The 19,899-nt window shown below is 49.1% G+C and overlaps 1 protein-coding gene across 1 annotated transcript in view; it reads left to right on the top strand.

Annotated features, from left to right (window-relative positions):
• The window catches only part of LOC119968004, a 185,773-nt gene that overhangs the window by 154,444 nt on the left and 11,430 nt on the right, over window positions 1-19,899 (top strand). Inside the window, exons 18-21 of the mRNA XM_038801105.1 lie at window positions 4,622-4,793; window positions 4,897-4,962; window positions 8,190-9,918; window positions 19,430-19,516. Coding sequence (XP_038657033.1) covers window positions 4,622-4,793; window positions 4,897-4,962; window positions 8,190-9,918; window positions 19,430-19,516 — 2,054 coding nt within the window. The remainder of the gene's footprint in view (window positions 1-4,621; window positions 4,794-4,896; window positions 4,963-8,189; window positions 9,919-19,429; window positions 19,517-19,899) is intronic.

Below are 19,899 nucleotides of genomic sequence, written 5' to 3' on the forward strand. Positions count from 1 at the left end.
CGATGCTGCACGCTCCCCCTGCTCCTTGTTGCTCTAAGGGCCATTACCAGTGGCTCTATCTTCAGGGCAAAGAGCAATGGGGAAGTGGGCATCCCTACCTCGTTTAAGATGCAGCCTAAAATATCCAAACTCACCTGGTTCGTCCTTACACTCGCTGCCGGCACCCGATACAACAACAGGACCCAGTCCACAAAACCCTGCCTGAATCCAATCCGCCCCAGAACCTCCCACAAATATTCCCATTCTACCTGATCAAAGGGCTTCTCTGTGTCCATAGCGACCTCCACATTCCGTCACTCCGAGGGCAGCATTATAGCGTTCAACAGATGTCTAACCTTCGCGGACACGTGCCTCCCCTTTACAAAACCCGTCTGGTCTTCCCCTATCAACCCGGCACACAGTCCTCAATCCGCAAGGCCAAGATCTTTGCCAACAATTTGGCGCCTACATTCAGCAGTGATATCGGGTGGTATGACCCACACTGCTCCGGATCCTTGTCCTTCTTCAAAATGAAAGATATCGAGACCTGTGATAACATTGGGGGGGGGAGGGGGGGGGGGGGGGTGGGAGAGAGGAGGAGAGTTCCCCCTTCTGTCTCGGGTGCAGCAAAATCATTTTATAACATTCTACTGGAAAAGCATCTGGGCCCGGGGCCTTCTCTGCCTGCATCATCCCCATACCCTACATTACCTCCACCAGCCAAATGGGTGCTCCCATCCCCTCTACGAAGTCCTCCTCCACCTTGGCACTGCACCCCTCCCCCCCCCTCCCCCCAGCTGGGTCTCCGATTTATGAAGCCTCCTGTAAAACTTCTCAAATACCCGTTGACCCCCACTGGGTCCAATACCACTCCATCCTTGCCGTCCATCACCTTCTAATCTCCCTCGTCACCTCCTGCTTCCTGGGTTGGTGGGCTTGCATCTTACTCGCCGTTTTTCCCTTACTGATACACTGCCTCTCTGGCCCCTCGCGACTGCCCTACTGCCTTCTTCGTGAAAACCAGCCCAAACTCCATCTGAAGTTTCTGCCACTCCTTCAACAACCCTGCTTCCGGGGCCTCCGAATACCTCCTATCCATCTGCAGAATCTTGTCCATCAGCCTTCTGCCCGCTCCTCCTTCTCCCTATGCAGCCAGATCGATATGAACTCGACCCTTTACCCTCCGCCGTTTTGACCTGGGTCACACGAAGATTCTCTTGCTCCAACCACTCCCTTCTTCTCGACCCACTTCTGGTCCGTGGATCCATCCACCAGCCCCACCAGTGGAGTTAAATTTTTCTCCAGTCACCCCTGCACCTTTTTGCAAAAAATGCACCCTGCAAACGGGGAAAAGGTCCAAAAAAACAGCCTCAAGCGGGAGCTTCCAAATGTGCGACCACTCACATCATGGCCGCCACCGGAAGTCTGAAGTGGAAGTTTTAAGTTTAATTTCCTATTCCCGATCGGCATTTGAACGAGTGAACGTGAATTTGTTAAAACTAATATTGAAACTGGGCGGGATTCTCTGCTTGCCGATGCCGATTTCGTAATCGGCGATCGGGCGAAGACTCCCTTTTTGTGACCGAATCCAAAATGACGTCACGAGGAGTACGCCGCACGCTGTTGGGACGGCCTCAGGGTGTTACCTGAAGATCTGCCCCCGATGGGCTGAGTTCACTTGTGCTCTCAGTTTTTGTGAACTTTGCGTGGCGGCTGTGGACAGTGTCTAGAGCTGCCACAGTCGGGGTGGGGGGGGGGCGGGGAGCCGTACCTATTGCCAGGGGGGCTTCGGCTAGGGCTGGGGGGGTGGGGGGGGGGGTCCGGTGGTGGTGAGGGCGTGACCGGGGGTGCACTATCTGGCAAGCTGGGTCAGTGCGCGGCCGACGTCATGTTGTACGGCGCGACTGATGCAGGTCATCTCCAAAGTAGCTATGGAGAATCTATTGTGAATGTGGCATGGATATTTATATATCTAAATGACTCTCTCCATCGTTTTAAATTGCTCCATACTCCAATCCGTTGTGCCACCGAAGTTCTCCCTTGCTCTGAATCTGGCCTATTGTGCAGCCCTTCCTTCACACCACCAAGACTAACCAGGTATTGTCATGGGAATGTCATTGTGTGGGTGGAGCTGGGCTGTGGCACTGAGCTGTTTTTGGTGTCGCTTTCACATTTTGGCTGCTGTGGACTCAGACAGAGAACAGAAGTGTTTTAGCCTGTCTCTCTCTATTTTCAGTTTAAATATCTGTTCCAGTAAAATCCCATTGGTTATAGCTGGTTGCTGTTTTGGTATCTTAAAAGATATAGTTTGCTTTCCGGAAGGGTTTAAACCTACTGGTGAGACGGGGTCAGAATCTCAGGAAAAGCCAGTCTTATTCAAGTGAGAAGGCAGAGTGCTAGGCCACACCCTTGAAAAGGTGTTTTTAGTTTATAGGATTTTGTTTTTGAATTGGAACAGTTAAGGGGGGATTCATTAAGTTATACATAAATTACTGTAGCTGTGGGGTATTTTTGTTTGTAATTGATAAAAATTCTTGCCTTGTGTTTATATAAATATTACTAAGTTCTTAGAATAAAGTTTATTTTGATTAAATTGCCTCGGAAGACTGTTGAATCACACTCAGAAGGCTGTTGTGTTCATCCTAGCCAAATTCAACAAAACGTTATAGGGCAGGTGAACTCCATCATACACTTTGGAGTTTTTAAACCCTGGCCCATGAATGTATACAGTTAACTTGTGTCCCACTTTCTGAAACTTATTCCTGAGATCTGTTTACCTACCCATTCCTGACCCAGTTTTCTAGTAATTTTGCAGAAACAATGGACTGGATTATCCGTTTTGGAGACAAAGTCCCCACGCTGGCGTGAAAATGCCCACCAATCCCCGTTTTGCTGGGGCTAGCAGACAGACAACGTAGAGCTCAGCACTTCGGTTCCTAGGCTGCGCATGGTGGCGGCCTGCCGAGGATCTGGGCCGCCAAAGTAGTGCCCACTTCGGCCGCTCGCGCGCCCCGGACCGCCCGCCCACATTGCCCCCAGCCCCGAATGAAGCCCCCTGCCCACAGATCGGTCCTCCCCCGGCTGTGGCAACCCCGGACTGAGTCCGCAGCCGCCGCGTCAAGTTCACGAACGGTGTGAGCACATGTAACCCATGCCGTCGGGGACTTGGCCGGATGGGGATGCAGCGTCGTGGGGCGGGCCTCAGGCCGTGGATAATCGGCCCGCCGTACCCCGAGAGTACACTGCTTCTCGGGGTGGAGAATTCAAAAACTGGCTTTGCTCTCGATTTTGGCGCCAAAACAGATTCTCTGCACCGTCGCCGAAAGCGATTTTAGCGTCGGAGAGCGGAAAAATCCAGCTCCAGATCCGAGTTTCTGTGGTTTCAGTTACAGACGGGAAAGGTTATTGGAGTGATTGCATTTTTCACCATTATAGTTGGTTGATTCGCCTGACAGACAAATCAACAGTGAATATTTGGATTAGTCAGTGGTAATTTCTTGGCCAGCTCTCTGTGTAAAATTCCCTTTCTTCTCTTCAAATTATTTCATGACCAAAATCCTCTTTCCAGCCACCTGAGTTCTGAATCAGTTTTATTCCTGAGTAAATCACAAAGCTTGACTGCAGAAAGTAAGGGTGAGAAACAAGTGGATTATATTGTCAGTCAGTAATCTGGGGTGGAATTCTCCGACCCCCCGCAGGGTTGGGGAATCGCCCGCGGCCAGCGGAAATCCCGCCCCCGCTGTGGCCAGAATTCACCGCCGCCCGGGAATCGGCGGGGGCTGGAATAGCGCCGCGCCGATCAGCGGGCCTCCCACGGCGATTCTCCGGCCCGCAATGGGCCAAAGTCCCGCCGCTGACAGGCCGTTCCCGCCGACGGGAATTAGAGCACCTCTGGTGCCGGCGGGAGCAGGTGGCGCAAGGGGGCCCCGGGGTCCTGGGGGGGGGGGGGGGTCGCGGGGGGATCTGACCCGACCTTGGGGGGGGGGGGGTGCCCCCATGGTGGCCTGGCCCGCGATCGGGGCCCACCAATCGGGGGGCGAGCCTGTGCCGTGGGGGCACTCTTTTTCTTCCGCTGCCGTCACGGCCTCCACCATAGAGGAGGCGGTAAGAGACCCCCTCCACCGCGCATGCGCCGGGGTGATGTCAGCGGCTGCTGACGCTCCGGCGCATGCGCGGACTCACGCCGACCGGCGAAGGCCTTTCGGCCAGCCGTGGCGCCGGTCGGCGGGGCATCAACCATTCCAGCACGGGCCTAGCCCCTAAAGTTGCGGAGAATTCCACACCTTTGGGAAGGCCCGACGCCGGAGTGGTTCTCGCCACTCCGGTACGCTGGGACACTCCACCCCGCCGGGTAGGGGACAATCCCGGCCCTGGTGTCACGTTGGACACTGAAGGACAAAGAGAAAGAAGCACATTAAAATGACTGCAGATTCTTAGTGATTCCTTGCTCTTCTCAAAATATGTTTTTTTTATTTCTGGTTCAGTTTATTACATTTTTTTACTGACTGAAATAGGAGATGTGAAGAGAATTTTCAGTCCATGTTTACTCGGAAATCCCATCATTGAGCAAAACCTTACCGTCTCATTCTCAGTGTTTATCTTTCACTCTGCACCTCACCATTATTCATTGTTATCATTACAGAAAGTCACTGAGCTCGCGGAGAAGGGAAATCGGGTAGACAGTTCCAAACTCCTCCTAAATCTGGCGATGGAGAAAGGCTCCCGGGCCCGAAGGGTGATGTGGGAATCCTTTGTGAAAATGCGCCATGGAGTCCCAAAGCTGGATAAAATACTGAAAGAAATACAGGAATTTGGTACGGTAAAATCACAGTGAATTCAATTTCTAATTGAAACAGAACAGATTTTACTGCAATATTATACAGATTGGATTGAATGGAAGTTAATTGTTTTAAACAGGCTCTGATCCATTTGGGTACATGAACATCACACAAGGTTTATCTGAATTACCCAGTAACCTGAAAGGTAAGATAATGGAAATTTCAAACAACTTTTGACAATCTGAGTGATGTTTTGGAACTTTTGTTTTGAGAAATTGTCAGATTCTGCGAATCAGAAAATCAAACATTAGGAAACCGCGTTGAACATTAGAATTTGTCATTGGTCCTCAACTGAGCGTTGTATAACTTAAATGATATGTTTTTTGTCATGTGGGGCACAATCTGGTGAGCACCTCACTGCTGCGGATGCACATCTGGTGGAGGCAGGAACCCCCAGGCGAGAGAGCAGTTGGTCTGCTGGGTCCCAGCCTGATGCTGAGCCTCTGGTACAGGGTTACCCGGAGCTGATGGAGATGATTGGGAGTGGCTGGGACATTCAGAGGGGGATGTTGGTGTCACTACAACAAGATTGCAGGAGATGGCGCCGGCAATGAGTGGCACCGAGGCCAGAGTGGTGACCGCAGTGGAGAGCCTGGTGCGCGACATCGGCATCACGAGTGAAGGTGTCGGGCAGTCAGTGACTGCCATGGTTGTCTGCCTCACGGGGGGAATATCATCCAGTACCAGGCCGACCTTGATGAGGATCAGCGAGACATGACCTGCCCTCAGATGGGCATAGTCGAGACACTGCGGAGCTTGTGCCAATCACTGAGGAGTATCACCAAGGATGTCAACATGATGGTGCGGACCATAGGGAACCGTCAGCCCCGGCAGGGCCGGCTGATGCAGGGGCAGCCGGGGCTCGAACCAGCTGCTCCTCCATCACAAAGTGTACCCCAGGGCCCTATGGGCACCGACCCCTCCCATGTGGTGGCGATGGTGGCCACCAGCTCTCCCATGTTCTGCCTCAGATGAGGCCGCGTCTCGGCTTCGCAGATGCCGTTGAGGGGCCGAGATAAGCAGCTGGCTGCCTCCACATCATGAAATGAAAATTGCTTATTGTCACGAGTAGGCTTCAGATGAAGTTACTGTGAAAAGCCCCTAGTCGCCACATTCCAGCACCTTTTCGGGGCATCCTGGGATTACTGAGGGCATGGTGTGGCCGGGGGGGGGGGGGGGGGGGGGGGGTCGGTAGGTAGGTTTGGGGGGGGTGGTGAGGGCATGGTGTGGCAGTGGGGGGTGGTGGTTGGTAGGTAGGTTTGGGGGGGGGGGGGGGGGGGGGGGGTGGCAGGGGCTGCACCATCGGGAGAGAGGGGACCAATATTGAATACTAAACACCCTTGTTTACAACCAGTAGCATGCCTCTGTCACTTTCTTCCACAATGCATCACCGCGTGTAGGTGATGGGTGTGAGCGAGCACTCAGCAGCCAGGCAGGGGTCAGATTATGGCTTAGGTTAAGGAGCAGCAGCGCCCAGCTCTCCGCAGATTATGTTCACCCCCTCTGCCCTCGACAGTGACCCATGGTCAGTGCCGACACAGTCCTAGCACTCTGGAGAAGTGTGACGCATACCTTGGGGATGTGGAAAATGGGGATGGTGGGTGGGTAAGGATGCGACATTGGACCAGGCCACGTGCTAAATGAATCGGTCGGGTATGAGGGCCTCCCTGGCCCTCTGGGCTTGCTGGACCCTCACCGCTGCCGCTTCTCCTGCAACCTTCAGCTGGGCCTCAGGTTCCTCCCCAGCCTCGTCCTCCAGCCCCTGTTGGTCCAGCACCTCCTCATCATCCTCGTCCTCCTCCTCCCCCATCTCCTCCGAGGTGGGTACATGTTCCTCGTCACCAACCCCCCGCTTGTCGCCCCACTGCTGTGCTAGGTTGTGGAGGACACAGACCGCAACAAAGCAGGCGACTCTCCGGGCGGCGCACTGGAGTGCACCTCCAGCGCGGTCGAGGCATTGGAACCGGATCTTGAGGAGTTTGATGCTCCTCAATGACAGCCTGGGTGGCTGCGTGGGCCTCCTTGCACTGGGTTTCTACTTCAGTCTCTGGCCTCTGTACACCGTCATTTGCCAGGTCCTCAATGGATACCCCTTATCCTCCAAGAGCCAGCCGCTCATCCTGGGGTGCTCCTCGAAAAGGCGCACATGTACATTATCTTCATCTGGTGGTCACAGATGAGTTGTATGTTGAGGGAGTGGATCCTGTTAACGTAGGGCACCCCCAGATAGCCTGGTGAGCACAGGGCAACATGCGTGGCATCTATGACCCCCCCTGGGCTGGGGTATCCCGGCGATGGAGGAGAAACCTGCTGCCCGGGGAATTTGCTGGGCATGGCCCATGTCAAAGACAACGTAGTTTTCCACCTGTGCACACAGGGCATTTGTGACCTGCCGGATGCACCTGTGGGCTGGATCAAAGGTTGCCTTTGGAATGGGTATACATGATCCAGGGGTTGGCATGGTGGTGCAGTGAGCAGTTGCCCCCCACCCTCCCATTGCGGCCCACCCCCAATGGAAGGTCCCACCCCCAATGGAAGGTCCCACCCCCAACCGAATGTCGTCCATCCCCCACCGAGCACAGGGGCAGCAAACCCCGGGCCCTTTGCCTGTCAGCAAAGATGGCTACTCACCTCCCCGGCTCCCCACAGAATCCCTTCCGTCAGGTTCACATTTTTAAAAAGGAGTTTTTTAATAGGCGCCAGCGTGACCACTTGCTGGGGAGGCTGACAGGAGGCTGTTGGATAAGGGGTGGAGCTCGTTAATTGTATGGATAATTGGCTTAAAAGTGCTGATAATTGGTTTCTCGCCATACTACGACGAGATTCCGATTTCACCTGGGGGAGGGGGCCGGTTGATCGCAAACTGTTTGGCGCCTGGCGGTTTTTGACTTCTGCTATTTACCGCCTCGTTTCGCTTGAGCTTGAGTGTAGCGAGGCCGGAAGATTGTGCTCAATATCAACGGTAATCTGCTGAAGGCAGGATACTGAATAATTACTGTCACTCACCTCCCCCCCCCCCCCCCCCATTTCTCTGGATGATTAACATGGTTACACAGATTGATCAACCAGTAAATACGGTTGGATAACAAAGGTGGTTTTGTAATAGGATGTCGAAAGTAAAGGCAGATTGGGAAGTATTACCCTTCAGAGGGAAACTATCACCGTTGCAAAATCTCCATGTGAAGTAAAGATTAGACATTTGCCTTGGAAGTTCCTCACCTTTAAGGTGAGGTTTACAATATCTGAATTTTATTTTCTGCACAAAGTTCAACAGAAACTGAATTAAATCTGTCTATTCAGTGAGATAGCATTGATTTTGTCATATTAATAGAACTAACATTGAGAACCATTTTCTGTCTGTTCCGATTGTAGATGTTCAGCAGAAACACAAGGAGACACTCCGGGTACAAACTGAAACACTGAGAGTGAACACTATCCTAATAAAGGAGAAGGTTAAGATTTTCCAGCTGGTTGATCGATATGCTGAGCTGACGATCATTTCTACTGTTCGAGATCGGACACTTGTAGAACATGAACTGCTGGCAAGAGGCCAACACCATGAAGAGTGGAGAAAGAAACATCTCCGGAGAGAACTGGAAAAAATCCGAACTGATCAATTGTTCCAGAGCAGCTTTTCCCAGAGAAAATCCAAATCTGGGAGTTCAGCCGCAGTGAGTGGAGTCCCGGGAATTGGAAAAACAACAATGGTACAAAAGATTGTTTATGACTGGGCCACGGGGAAAATATACTCGCACTTTCAATTTGTTTTCAGTTTCAAATTCCGGGATTTGAACACGATTAACTGTAGAATAAACCTGAGGAATCTGATACTGGATCAGTATCCTTATTTTGGGAATGTTCTGGGAGAGCTCTGGGAGATTTCAGAAAGATTGCTGTTTATATTCGATGGTTTGGATGAATTCAAGGACAGGATTGATTTTGCTAAAAATACAGAACTTCAGTCCATGTGCACAGATCCCGAATGCCAATGTGAAGTTTCTGACATTGTGTACAGTTTAATACAGCACAAGCTGCTCCCAGGATGTTCAGTGCTAGTGACCAGCCGCCCCACTGCATTACATTTATTGGAAAAGGCTGAGGTCAGTGTCTGGGCTGAAATCCTGGGATTTAATCATGAAGAACAAAAGGAATATTTCAACAAGTTTTTTGATGATCAGACGGTGGCAGCAGCTGTTTTCAAACATGTGGAGGAGAACGAGATCCTGTACACCATGTGCTACAACCCTTCCTACTGCTGGATCCTCGGTCTGTCACTGGGTCCCTTCTTCACACAAAGAGACAGGAAACAGCAGCAAGTTCCCAAGACCATCACCCAACTATATTCCTACTATATTTACAACATTCTGAAAAACCATGGCCGAGAGATTGAAAGCCCCCGTGATGTGTTTCTGAAGCTTGGTGAGATGGCCTTCACAGGAGTCTCCGAGAAGAAGATTGTGTTCAGAAATGGAGATTTGATCAAGTCCAATCTGCAACCTTCCCAGTTCCTGTCTGGGTTCCTGATGGAACTTTTGGAGAGAGATGATTCTGTCCAGAGTGTGGTTTACACATTCCCACACCTCACCATCCAAGAGTTTGTAGCTGCACTCGCACAATTCCTGACTCCAAATCCTGGGGACATTGGGAAACTCCTCAGTGACGCCTACGACAAGGAAGGTGCACAATTTGAGATATTTCTCCGTTTTGTTGCTGGCCTCTCCTCCCCACAGGCAGCTTGGCCCCTGGAGGAGTTTCTGGGTAAATTTCTTCATCAAACAACCTGCCGAGTGATTGACTGGGTGAAGGAGAAGGTTGAAGGACAGATTGGAAATACAGAGAGTGAAAGTGGTAAAAGGAACCTCCTGAACACATTCCACTACCTGTTTGAGTCTCAGAATAAAACACTGACTCAGAACACAGTGGGACCTGTGAAAACACTCACCTTCAGTGAATTGCGACTGACCCCGATTGACTGTGCGGTCCTGTCTCATGTCATTGGGCTCTGTGATACAGTAAAACACCTCGATCTGGGAGAATGCCTCATTCAGTGTGAAGGACTCCAGCAGTTGATATCTGTTCTGCACAAATGCCAGGAGCTGAGGTAACTGTTTGTTTGGTACCATAGCTGGAATTTCCATTGTAAAGAAACCATTCACTATGTTATAGAAGCAAAACACTTCCAATTCAAGGAAAGTGAAGCAGAGTCAGGAAAACTGTTCAAAGTTCCAAGTTGGAAATTTAAGAATGGTGTCTTTATCAGCAATTTATTGGTTTACTTTGTGGTGACTCTCAAAGAGTTAAGACCGTGGAATTGAGATCAAATAAAACGATATCTGTTTACAAGAAAAAACATAGTATACATATTTTGAACATATTAAATACCAGTGCAGATAAAAATAATGTAATAAAATAGGAGACACCCCATCCCAATAAACCAGCAGAAGAAGAGCATTGTAACCTTGTAACGGGGCAGAATAATCTTTCCTTGTATGAAATCCAGGGGGATGGATTTTACAGCAGCAGTTAGCTCTGTTTCACAATACCTCACTTCAAGGTATTATACTGAGTTATTGCAGCATTGGAGATGGCTACTTTCTCATTTAACTCTCAGAAAATCGTGGCAGTTCTATAAAATCCCAGATTTAAGCAATAGCAGAAATGAGATGAGTTCTCCAAAACTTGATAAGTCCAGTCACTGAGCGCAGGCGGGTAATTCTCATCATCGGGGAATGAGACCAGACTGTAGAACATTTATAGGCTGCACATCGACAACTCTGATGTAGTAAATACTGAGAGTGGTGAAAGTGGTTTTTACCAGTGCTCAAAGCAGTGATAAGAACTAGAAGCAGGAGTAGGCCATCTGGCCCCTCGAGCCTGCTCCGCCATTCAATGAAATCATGGCTGATCTTTTGTGGACTCGGCTCCACCTACCTGCCCGAACACCATAACCCTTTATTCTTTCAAAAACTATCTATCTTTATCTTGAAAACATTTAATGAACGAGCCTCAACTGCCACGTTGGGCAGGGAATTCCATGGATTCACAACCCTTTGGGTGAAGAAGTTCCTCCTAAACTCAGTCCTAAATCTACTTCCCCTTATTTTGAGGCTATGCTTTCACCAGCCAGTGGAAACAACCTGCCCACATCTCTCCTATCTATTCCCTTTATAATTTTATATGTTTCTATATGATCCCCCTGCATCCTTCTAAATTCCAAAGAGTACAGTCCCAGTCTACTCAACCTCTCCTTGTAATCCAGCCCCCTCAACTCTGCGATTAACCTAGTGAATCTCTGCACACCCTCCAGCACCAGTACGTCCTTTCTGAGGTAAGGAGACCAAAACTGAACACAATACTCCAGGTGTGGCCTCACTAACACCTTATACAGTTGCAGCATAACCACCCTAGTCTTAATCTCCATCCCTCTAGCAATGAAGGACAAAACTCCATTCGCCTTTTTAATCACCTGTTGCACCTGTAAACTAACTTTTTGCGACTTATGCACTAGCACACCAAGGTCTCTCTGCACAGCAGCATGTTTTAATATTTTATCATTTAAATAATAATCCCTTTTGCTATTATTCCTACCAAAATGGATAACCTCACATTTGTCAACATTGTATTCCATCTGCCAGACCCTAGCCCACTTAAACTATCCAAATCCCTCTGCAGACTTCCGGTATCCTCTGCACTTTTTGCTTTACCACTCATCTTCGTGTCTTCTGCAAACTTGGACACATTGCCCTTGGACCCCAACTCCAAATCATCTATGTAAATTGTGAACAATTGTGGGCCCATCACTGATCCCTGAGGGACACTACTAGCTACTGATTGGCAACCAGAGAAACACCCATTAATCCCCACTCTTTGCTTTCTATTAATTAACCTATCCTCTATCCATGCGACTACTTTACCATTAATGCCATGCATCTTTATCTTATGCAGCAACCTTTGTATGGCATCTTGTCCAAAGCTTTCTGGAAATCCAGACATACCAAATCCATTGGCTCCCCGTTGTCTACCGCACTGGTAATGTCCTCAAAGAATTCCTCCAAATGAGTTTGGGACGACCTGCCCTTTTGTGAACCCATGCTGCGTCTGTCTAAGTCCCATCCAGATGCCTCACTATTTCTTCTTTGATGATAGATTCCAGCATCTTCCCTACTACCGAAATTAAGCAAACTGGTCTATAATTACCCACTTATGCCTACCTAATTTTTTAAACAGTGGTGTCACGTTTGCTAATTTCCAATCCGCCGGGACCACCCCAGAGTCTAGTGAATTTTGGTAAATTATCACTAGTGCATTTGTAATTTCCTTAGCCATCTCGTTCCATCAGGGCAAGGAGACTTGTCTACCTTTATCCCCATCAGCTTGCCCATCACTACCTCCTCAGTGATAACAATCGTCTCAAGGTCCTCACCTGTCACAGCCTCATTTCCATCAGTCACTGACATGTTATTTGTGTCTTCCACTGTGAAGACCGACCCAAAACACCCGTTCAGTTCCTCAGCCATTTCCTCATCTCCCATTATTAAATCTCCCTTCTCATCCTCGAAAGGACCAATATTTACCTTAGCCACTCTTTTTTGTTTTACATATTGTAGAAACTTTTACTGTCTATTTTTATATTCTGCGCAAATTTACTCTCATAATCTATTTCACTCTTTATAGTTTTTTCGTAGCTTCCTGTTGTCCCCTAAAGATTCCCCAACCCTCTTGTCTCCCCCTAATCTTTGCCACTTTGTATGCTTTTTCCTTCAATTTGATCCTCTCCATTATTTCTTTTGATATCCATGGTCGATTTTCCCTCTTTCTACCGTCCTTCCTTTTTGTCGGTATAAAGTTGGTTTACAAAGTTGGTTTACAGGTGCAACAGGTGATTAAGAAGGCAAATTGAATTTTGTCCTTCATTGCTGGAGGGATGGAGTTTAAGACTAGGCAGGTTATGCTACAATTGTATAAGGTGTTAGTGAGGCCACACCTGGAGTATTATGTTCAGTTTTGGTCTCCTTACTTGAGAAAGGACGTACTGGCGCTGGAGGCTGTGCAGAGGAGATTCACTAGATTAATCCCAGACCTGAAGGGGTTGGATTACGAGGAGAGGTTGAGTAGACTGGGACTGTACTCGTTGGAATTTAGAAGGATGAGGGGGGATCTTATAGAAACATATAAAATTATGAAGGGAATAGATGCGGGCAGGTTGTTTCCACTGGCGGGTGAAAGCAGAACTAGGGGGCATAGCTCAAAATAAGGGGAAGTAGATTTAGGACTGAGTTTAGGAGGAACCTCTTCACCCAAAGGGTTGTGAATCTATGGAATTCCCTGCCCAGTGAAGCAGTTGAAGCTCCTTCATTAAATGTTTTTAAGATAAAGATAGTTTTTTGAAGAATAAAGGGATTAAGGGTTATGGTGTTCGGGCCGGAAAGTGGAGCTGAGTCCACAAAAGATCAGCCATGATCTAATTGAATGGCGGAGCAGGCTCGAGGGGCCAGATGGCCTTCTCCTGCTCCTGCTCCTAGTTCTTATGTTCTTATGTTTAAACCTTTGCTGAGCACTGTGAAAAATCGCTTGGAAGGTTCTCCACTGTCCCTCAACTGTTTCACCATAAAGTCTTTGCTCCCAGTCTACCTTAGCCAGCTCTTCTCTCATCCCATTGTAATCTCCTTTGTTTAAGTACAAAACACTAGTGTTTCATTTTACCTTCTCACCCTCCATCTGTATTTTGAATTCCAGCATATTGTGATCACTCCTTCTGAGAGGATCCCTAACTATGAGATCATTAATTAATCCTGTCTCGATACACAGGACCAGATCTCGGATCGCTTGTTCCCTCATAGGTCCCACTACATACTGTTCTAGGGAACTATCGCGGATACATTCTGCAAACTCCTCCTCAAAGCTGCCTTGACTGACCTGGTTAAACCAATCGACATGTAGATTAAAATCCCCCTGATAACTGCTGTACCATTTCTACATGCATCAGTTATTTCTTTGTTTATTACCCGCCCCACCGCAGTGTTACTATTTGGTGGCCTATAGACTACTCCTATCAGTGACTTTTTCACCTTACTATCCCTGATTTCCTGATATTCCTGATAGTGAATTTTCTTACCAATCGACACTGCTCACTGTTTTCTTTTCCATTCAGTTAAAAGGACAATGGGGTGAGGTGTACTATGTGCAGGTGAGATCCCATCAAACACTATTTAAAAAAATATATATATTTTATTGACTTGTCACATCTTATATTTAACAATTTATGAGAAAAAAACCCAGAAACTAACCCATACATGTAAAAGCAGGTAGCTACCCTCCCACTTTGGCAGTGAGCCCCCTTTAGCCGGCATACATATGTTACAATCCCTAAATAGCCCGAGCAGAGAGCACGTATTCATATTAGGAGCATCACGGTAGCACAAGTGGCTAGCACTGTGGCTTCACAGAGTCAGGGTCCCAGGTTCGATTCCCCACTGGGTCACTATGCGGAGTCTGCACATTCTCCCCATGTCTGCATGGGTTTCCTCTGGGTGCTCCGGTTTCCTCCCACAGTCCAAAGACGTGCAGGTTAGATGGATTGGTCATGCTAAATTGCCCTTAGTGACCAAAATTGTAGGAGGGGTTATTGCGTTACGGGGATACGGTGGAAGTGAGGGCTTAAGTGGGTCGGTGCAGACTCGATGGGCCGAATGGCATCCTTCTGCACTGCATGTTCTGTGTCTATTTTCAGTTTGGTTTGGGCTTCAGCTTGCCCTCAGACCAGACCCCTGTGGCTTTGTCCCTTGTCCCTCTCATTCTTTTTGTGTGCTTTTGCTCTCTCCTACCCCTCACCTCTCCGTCTCCTCTTTGCCCCGTGGTTCATTTGTGTCTCCTTCCCCCTCCGCCCCCCCCTCCCCCCTACCCACCACCACCACCCCTTACTCTGCTGGTTGTTGGCTATGAATCGGTCTTGGAACAAGTTGCCGAACGGCTTCCACGTCCTGTGAAAGTCGTCTTCCGACCCCAAGGTCTGCAAATTTGATCTTTTCCAGCCTGAGAGATTTATCCAGGTGGGACAGCCAGTCTGCAGCTTTGGGCAATGCTGCTGACCGCCAGCCTAGCAGGATCCCCAGGCAGATAAATTTGGTCTGGACTTGGCGGCATTGGAGGCAGTTTAGAGGGGGTTCACTAGATTCCAGAGATGTGGGGCGGGATTCTCCAATCGCCGAGGCCGAAATCACGTTTGGCCATCGGTCGGAGAATCCACGTTTACGTTGGAATCGGGGGCGGCGCCGCTTTTGCGATGCTCCGCCCCGAGCAAAATGGCGTACACGGGGAATACGCCGCACTCCGTACGGACGGCCTCAGGATGTCATCTGAGGCCCTCCCCCAGTGCTCCGCCCCCGATGGGCTGAGTCCCCGACGATGCCGCTGGCGCGTGCTCACACCGTTTGGGAGCCTTGCGCGGCGGCTGCGGATTGTGTTCAGCGCCGCCACAGTCAGGGGCGGGGGTGGGGGAGCCGTTCCACTGGCATAGAGGGCTGCGAAAGGGCTGGGGGACTGGTGGGGCTGGTCCGGGGGTGGCAAGGCTAGTTACGGGGGGAAGATTTTGGCATACCTGGTCTGCGCGGGGCTGGCACCATGTCGTACACCGCGTGTTTGCATGCGCGGCCACAGCCCCGGCCGTTTTGAGTCCGTATCCGCAGGTAAAGCCGGGCTTTACGCCCCACGGCTGCTAGTCCCCCACCGGATGGCGGATCGGTGCTAGGGAGGCGCTGACTTTCTGGTTCTGAGACCAGAAGGATCCTACGGACATAGCTACAGGATCGGAGAATCCAGCCCGAGGGATTTGTCGTGTGAGGGGAGATTGAACAGTTTAGACAGATACTCTCTGGAGTTTAGAAGAATGAGGGGAGATCCAATTGAGGTTTACAAGATGCTAAAAGGTATGGGTAACGTAGACGTGGAGCTGATATTTGCTCTTGTGGGGCATTCTAAAACGAGACATCATGATCTTCGAATAAGATGCAGCAAATTTAAAACAGATTTGAGGAAAAACTACTTCTCCCAAAGGGCTGTGAATCTGTGGAATTCGCTATCCCAGAGTTCGGTGGATGCAGGGATAATGAGTAAATTTAAGGAGGAGTTAGACAGATTTTTAATTGGTAATGGGTTGAAGGGTTATGGAGAACAGGCAGGACAGTGGAGTGTTGAGGCAGGGGTCAGCCATGATCACATTGAGGGGGTTGGGCCCGGGAGGCTAAATTGCCTGTTCAGGAACATATCAGCCATGATAGAATGGCGGAGCACACTCGATGGGCCAAATGGCCTAATTCTGTTCCTATATCTTGTGAACTTATGAACTTCAGTGCCTCCCAGAGGGTGGAGGGTGAGACCTCCCCACTCTTGTTGTTGGTAACGTACCCGTCTATGGCTCGTGATGTACATTCGCAGAATGCCTTATCGGCCAGGAGGGCTGTGTCCAACCACCATGGGGCGGGGGGGGGGGTTGTGCCCTGCCCAAATCCAGCCTCACATCCACGTAGTGTTTGGCAGAGATTACGATTGTGAAGCACTCTCCTCTTGATACCCCTGGAAGCCCCGCTTTCCTCACTGTACAAGAGTCGATCCTGGGATATACCTTGTGTCTCTGGAAGAACTCCTTCCCTCCTGGGAGTGTGAACCTCCCATGGTCCATTAACCCCATCTATTCCAAGAAAGCGTTCAATTTCTTCCATGTGTGATTTCTCCCCCCCCCCCCCGACTTGCAGTTTGATCTGTATGTCCGTGAGTCCTATACGCAGTTAAAGTCTTGTCCCCTCCCCCCACCCCAACCCTTGCCACCCCACGATGAGTCAATGTGTGTCTACGTCGGGGATTTCCACCATAGTTTTCTTCATGAATGCCGCGTCGTCTCAGTTGGAGCGTACACGTTTACGAGGACCACTGGTGTTCCTTCCTGGACACCGTTAACCATGACGTAACCATGACCCTTGTTTTTGTTGTCCCCATGTCCAATCTGTTGTAGGCAGTGTTCTACCCTCTTACCCTCCCACCCCCACACTCCTCGACTTTCCCCCTGGGTCTCTCCACCCCCACATCATACACGATTAACAAATTGCCCCCAGTCGATTTAATTTTCAGTGACCATAACATTTCTGCATTGATTTCTGATGTTGCTTCCTGTGATATTTGGCACAACATTTGAATCAGTTCCAAGTTTTGGTTTATTTGCAAGAATGTTGGGCTCCCTGATGGCAGGTGCCAAGGTAGATGGGCAGGGCAATTGCCATGAATACTGGCATGGGGAATGTATCAATGTCAAGTTGCCAATTTTTGTGCTAGCATTGAATGCCAAACAGAGACGGGGAGGAACATAGATCTTAGTTAAGGTCAATTATGACCGTTGAAAATCTCATTAAGCAAGTGGATACAAAATTGGCTTGGCGACTGAAGCCAAGGGGTGGTTGTGGAGGGTTGTTTTTCAAACTGGAGGCCTGTGACCAGCGGTGTGCCTCGCGGATCGGTGCTCGGCCCACTGTTATTTGTTTTATATATATATATATATATATATATATATATATATATAAATGATTTGGATGAGAATGTAGGAGGCATGGTTAGTAAGTTTGCAGATGACACCAAGATTGGTGGCATAATGGACAATGAAGAAGGTTAAATAAGATTGCAACGGGATCTTGACCAATTGGGCCAGTGAATGGCAGCTGCAGTTTAATTTGGATAAATGTGAGGTGATGCATTTTAGTCGATCAAATCAGGGCCGACCTATTCAGTTAATGGTAGGGAGTTGGGGACAGTTACAGAACAAAGAGATCTAGGGATACAGGTTCATAGCTCCTTGAAGGTGGAGTCGCAGATGGACAGGGTGGTGAAGAAGGCATTCAGCAAGCTAGGTTTTATTGGTCAGAATATTGAATACAGGAGTTGGGACGTCTTGCTGAAGTTGCACAAGACATTGGTAAGACCACACATGGAATACTGTGTTCAGTTCTGGTCACCCTATTATAGGAAGGATATTGTTAAACTAGAAAGAGATTTACAAGGATACTACAAGACTTGATGGTCTGAGTTATAAGGAGAGGCTGGATAGGCTGGGACTTTTCTCCCTGGATCACTTGGGGGTGATCTTATAGAGGTCTACAAAATAATTAAAGCATAGTTAAGGTAGATAGTCGACATCTTTTCCCAAAGATAGAGGAGTCTAAAACTAGAGAGTATTGGTTTAAGGTGAGAGGGGAGAGATACAAAAGAGACCAGATGGGAGGTTTCTTCACACAGAGGGTGGTGAGCATCTGGAATGGGCTGCCAGAGGCATTGGTAGAGGCGGGTACAATTTTGTCTTTTAAAAAGCAGTTATACAGTTACATGGGCAGGGTGGGTAAAGAGGGACATGGGCCAAATGCGGGCAAGTGGGACTAGCTTAGTGATAGAAAGTGGGCGGCATGGACAAGCTGGGCCGAAGGGCCTGTTTCCATGCTGTAAATATCTGTGTCTCTATCCCAGGTTTCAATTTGTTGCTTCTTTTTCCAACATTAACATTTGATGTGCCTCATTTTACCACAATTTTTACATTCTGGCATTAGGGTGATACGGTGGCACAGTGGTTAGCACTGCTGCCTCACAACGCCAGTCTGCTCTGCCCCAAGACTGCAGGAAACTACAAAAGGTCGTGAATGTAGCCCAGTCCATCACGCAAACCAGCCTATCATCCATTGACTCGGTCTATACTTCCCGCTGCCTCAGAAAGGCAGCCAGAATAATTAAGGACCCCACGCACCCCGGACATACTCTCTTTCAACTCCTTCCATCAGGAAAAAGATACCAAAGTTTGAGGTCACGTACCAACCGACTCAAGAACAGCTTCTTCCCTACTGCCATCAGACTTTTGAACGGACCCACCTCGTATTAAGTTGCTCTTTTCCCGACGCCTTGCTATAACTGTAAGTCTCTCCTTCCTTCCCCATGTACGGTATGCATTGTTTGTACAGCATGCAAGAAACAATACTTTCCACTGCATACTCATACATGTGACAATAATAAATCAAATCAAATCAGGGACCCAGGTTCAATTTTGGACTGAAAGGATACAGTACATTGGGGGAACAGCAGGCTGTGAGAAAGGATGAGGGGGAGGCAGTGAAGGTAGATGATGCTGAATAAAGTGGAGTCCCTGCTACACAATGAGGTGGCCTCTTCCTATTGCCCTTGGAGAAGAGGAGCTCCCTCCACTCCCTCATGACCGCCAGTTTAGCATTGATGAAGTGAGGAGGATGCCCTGACCCAGGTGACAGGCCGGGGGCTTCCCTGTGACATCCCACTTTCCCCTAGCATTGTGGGAGGCTTTGACACGAACCACACCTGAGGACACCCAACAGCCTCAGTGATGGCTGCCATGTGAGGCTTTATGAGTCCACATTTCATCTGACCCACCTCCATTCCCACTCCCACTGGCTCTAAGTGAACAGAAAACCTGTCTGCATAACAATTAACGACTTCCCCTCACGAAAATCATAACTAATCAGTTGCCCACTGATGGTGGTTTCTGACCCAAAAATAAACCCAGCTCCCTTTCTCAATGGCAAATTTAATATGTTTTTTTATTCCCTGTTTAGACTGAGTTACAATAATCTGGGAGATTCAGGAGTGAAACTACTGTCTGCGGCTCTGAAGAATCCAGACTGTAAAATACAGAAACTGCGGTAAGAACCAGACTGGGTGAGATTATGGCGTAATTCAATGGAAACTTTTGTGCGCATTTGGCAGAGTGTTTCGCGATGATCACATTGGCAAGATCGCGGCCCGTATTCAATGGCACTTCGTGCCAAAGTTAAGCCCTCATGAGATTCTTGACAGTCCTGGCTCCCTAGCTGTTTGATTCGCTCGACTCGTGTCTCGTCATTAACAAGAAGGAACTACTTTTAAGTAGTCTCCCACCACACTCATTCCCAGTCAACACACAAGCACGGCAGCACACAGACCTGCTCCACCCATTGGCGATGCTGACCGCCTGAGGCTTTTTGACCCTGTCGGGAGCTCTGCCCCCCCCCCCCCCCCCTCCCCCGAGGAGGTCGGAAGACCAGCA

Source organism: Scyliorhinus canicula, chromosome 6 (genome assembly GCF_902713615.1).
Source record: "Scyliorhinus canicula chromosome 6, sScyCan1.1, whole genome shotgun sequence".
Lineage (NCBI taxonomy): Eukaryota > Metazoa > Chordata > Chondrichthyes > Carcharhiniformes > Scyliorhinidae > Scyliorhinus > Scyliorhinus canicula.